The sequence below is a fragment of the Lactuca sativa genome, chromosome 4 (assembly GCF_002870075.4).
Source record: "Lactuca sativa cultivar Salinas chromosome 4, Lsat_Salinas_v11, whole genome shotgun sequence".
Lineage (NCBI taxonomy): Eukaryota > Viridiplantae > Streptophyta > Magnoliopsida > Asterales > Asteraceae > Lactuca > Lactuca sativa.
The window spans coordinates 234955252-234958799 of NC_056626.2; the positions used below are offsets into that span (position 1 = coordinate 234955252).

Below are 3548 nucleotides of genomic sequence, written 5' to 3' on the forward strand. Positions count from 1 at the left end.
CTTGGGATTTATGATATGTTTTTTGGTACTTGAAATTTATGTTATATTTTTTTAGTACTTGAAATTTATGTTATATTTTTTTGGTACTTGAGATTTATGTTATTATCTTATGTTATATTATTATCTTATGTTATTATTATTATCTTATGTTATTATCTTATGTTATATTATTGTAATTGATCACGACAAAAAGATACTACTCATAATTCTTATGTATTTGTACGTCCGCTACTTTTGGAAGAGGGGTGTCAAACGAGTGCGGGACAATGATTCGGAAATGACAAGACATGAATTTACGTTAGAGTTACTTCACCGTAATCCTCTACAATGTCTTGAAGTGCTATGCATGTCTCGTGAATCATTTGTCCAGCTATGTGCTCATTTTAGAGTAAACTACGCGTTAAAGGATAGCAAACATGTGTCGGTTGAGGAGAAGATGGCTATGTTTTTGATGATGATCGGTCATAACCAACGCTATGTGATTATCAAGCGGAGATTTCAACACTCAAAGCAAACAATTCATAAGTTTTTTCATGAAGTGTTGGACAAAATGTTGCTTTTCGCACATGACATTATAGTACCAACATCTTTTAATCCGAATCCAAACATTCCGGGACATAATAGGAGGCTACGGCGGGTGTTCAAGGGAGCAGTTGGTGCACTTGATGGCACTTTGATACACGTTGTTGTCCCTGCAAACAAACATGATTTATATAGAAGTAGGGGAAAAGGCGATTGTTACCAAAATGTATTGGCAATATGTGACTTTAACATGATGTTTACGTTTGTTGTTTCCGGTTGGGAAGGGATAACACACGATTCTAGAATTTTATCAGAAGCATTAGCAAATCCACATGCACCATTCCCGCTTCCACCTCCAGGTAAATTTATGGTTATTTAAATAGTTTTATCTTTATTTGAAAATAAATGACTTTTTTTTTGTTTTTTACAGATAAATATTATCTTTGTGATGCCGCCTATGCAAACATTCGAGGTTTTATGGCACCATACCGTAATGTTAGGTATTGGCTTGGAGATTTCCATCGAAGATGTACATTAACGAATAAAGAAAAATTTAACTATCGACACGCAAAACTTCGGAATGTCATTGAGCGTGCTTTTGGTGTCTTGAAAGAACAATTCCCTATACTGAAGAGGATGACACCATTCTCGTTGGTTACACAACGAAACATTACCCTAGCATGTTTTGCGCTTCATAATTTTATAAGAAGAGAGGGACTACGTGATGAGTTTTTTGCACGATATGATGAACCGAATGTCTCGGTTCGGAATAACAATGCGGTCGTTGATAATGATGAAGATGAGATTCCAACATATGGTATTGCTGCGGACCGTCAATATATGAGCCAGTTACGGGATGAAATTGCCGAACAATTGATGCAAAATATGGAATGAAAATTATTAAAGTTTGGTTGTATGAATTTTATTTAAAAATGTTATTGTAAGACTAATTTCGTTGTTTGAATTTTATTTCAATGTTTTAATACTACAATTATTAAATTTTTTGGATTTAAAAATGTTATTGTAAGACTAATTTCGATTTATTAAATTACTTTATTTTAAATTTTTTAATATCTGCAGCAGTCTGCAGACGTTAAAAAAATAAACATGTTTCTCATTACAGTCTGCAGCACTTTGGTCCACCTCTTCTGTTGCAGAGGGCTGCAGAGGTGGTCCGCAGACTTTAGACAGATTCACTTCGGAAAAACAAATAGCACCTAAGGCTCCATCACCCTTGGCTTCTAAATTCTTGTCCATTCCTGTAAGGGATTCACTCGTCACATTTTCAGGTTTCATGGCCTCAAGTTGGGCCTCCTGAATTTGCTTAGACAAGTGTGAATGGATGGTTATTGACAATGACTTGACTTTGCGACCAGAATATTCCTTCCGACTTAGGGCGTCTGCTACTACGTTGGCTTTACCTGGATGATAACGAATATCGCATTTGTAGTCATTGAGTAGCTCAACCCACCGTCGTTGTCTCATGTTGTAAACTCTTGTGGTCGGTAAAGATAGTGCTTTTCGTTCCATACAAGTAATGTCTCCAGATCTTCAGAGCAAACACCACCGCTCCTAGTTCAAGATCGTGGGTCGTGTAATTAACCTCGTGTGTCTTCAACTATCTCGAGGCGTAGGCGATGACCTTACCTCGCTGCATCAGAACACATCCGAGCCCTAGATTTGATGCATCGCAATAGACTACGAAGTCTTCTATCCCTTTGGGAAGGGATAGTATTGGCGCGGTGCACAAGGCTCGCTTGAGCGTTTGGAATGCTCTCTCTTGTTTCTCTTCCCAGTCAAAGGCCACGCCTTTCTAGGTCAGGGTTGTAAGAGGTTTCGCTATTCGGGAGAAGTTCTGAATGAATCTGCAGTAGTAGCCAGCTAGACCTAGAAATTAATGAATTTCTGTAGGCGTCTTGGGTGCTGACCAGTTCTCAATGGCTTTAATTTTAGATGGGTCCACGTGGATTCCCTCTTCGTTTACCACGTGTCCTAAGAATTCGACTCTTCGGATCCAAAATTCACATTTCGAGAACTTCGCATAATGTTTCTCCTTTCGTAAAGTCCCTAGAACTTTTCGCAGATGATCGCCATGCTCTTCCTTACTTCGGGAGTAGATCAGGATGTCGTCAATGAAAACGATGATGAACTGATCCATGTAAGGTCGACATACTCTATTCATCAGATCCATGAAGACTGCGGGCGCATTGGTCAATCCGAATGGCATCACCACGAACTCATAGTGTCCGTAACGAGTTCGGAAGGCTGTCTTCGGCACATCCTCCTCTAGTACTCGTAGCTGGTGATATTCGGATCTCAGATCAATCTTGGAAAAATAGTTCGCCCCTTGTAGTTGGTCAAATAGATCATCTATGGAAGGCAGAGGGTAACGATTCTTGACCGTCAAATTGTTGAGTTCTTTGTAGTCGATACACATATGGAATGATCCGTCTTTCTTCTTAAAGAACAAGACCGGTGCTCCCCAAGGTGAGAAACTTGGTCTTATAAAGCCCTTGCTGAGCAGTTCGTTAAGTTGACCAGAGAGTTCCTGCATCTCAGCTGGTGCTAAACGGTAGGGCGACATGGCTACTGGGGTAGCTCCTAGGACTAAGTCGATTCTGAACTCGATCTATCGTGGCGGAGGTAATCCAGGTAGCTCTTCTGGGAAAATGTCGGGGAAGTCGCTCACTATTGGGATGTTCTTTAGTTCTTTCGTTTCGAGGTTCGTGTCGACGACGTGAGCAAGGAATGCGTGGTATTCTTTGCGCAAATATTTCTGTGCTTGAATACTCGATATAATGTGAAGACTCGCACCAGGTTTGTCGCCGTAGACTATAAGAGTTTCGTTAGACGGAAGGTTTAGACGGACTGCTTTCTCGTAGCACATGATGTCGGTGCGATGAAGACTTAACCAATCCATACCGATAATAACGTCGAAGCTTTTTATTGAGACCGGCATGAGGTCGATTGGGAATGAATGGTTATCTAGTGTTAGGATACAACCTAAGTATATGCTATTCGTACTT

General features: G+C 40.0%; 1 protein-coding gene across 1 annotated transcript; it reads left to right on the top strand.

Annotated features, from left to right (window-relative positions):
* The first annotated feature begins 277 nt into the window (after nucleotides 1-277).
* LOC111897666 (uncharacterized) lies at nucleotides 278-1416 on the top strand. Its single transcript, XM_023893618.2, has 2 exons — nucleotides 278-881; nucleotides 953-1416. Exons 1-2 carry the CDS (start codon nucleotides 278-280, stop codon nucleotides 1414-1416), a joined length of 1068 nt encoding a protein of 355 aa, XP_023749386.2.
* Nucleotides 1417-3548: the final 2132 nt, after the last annotated feature.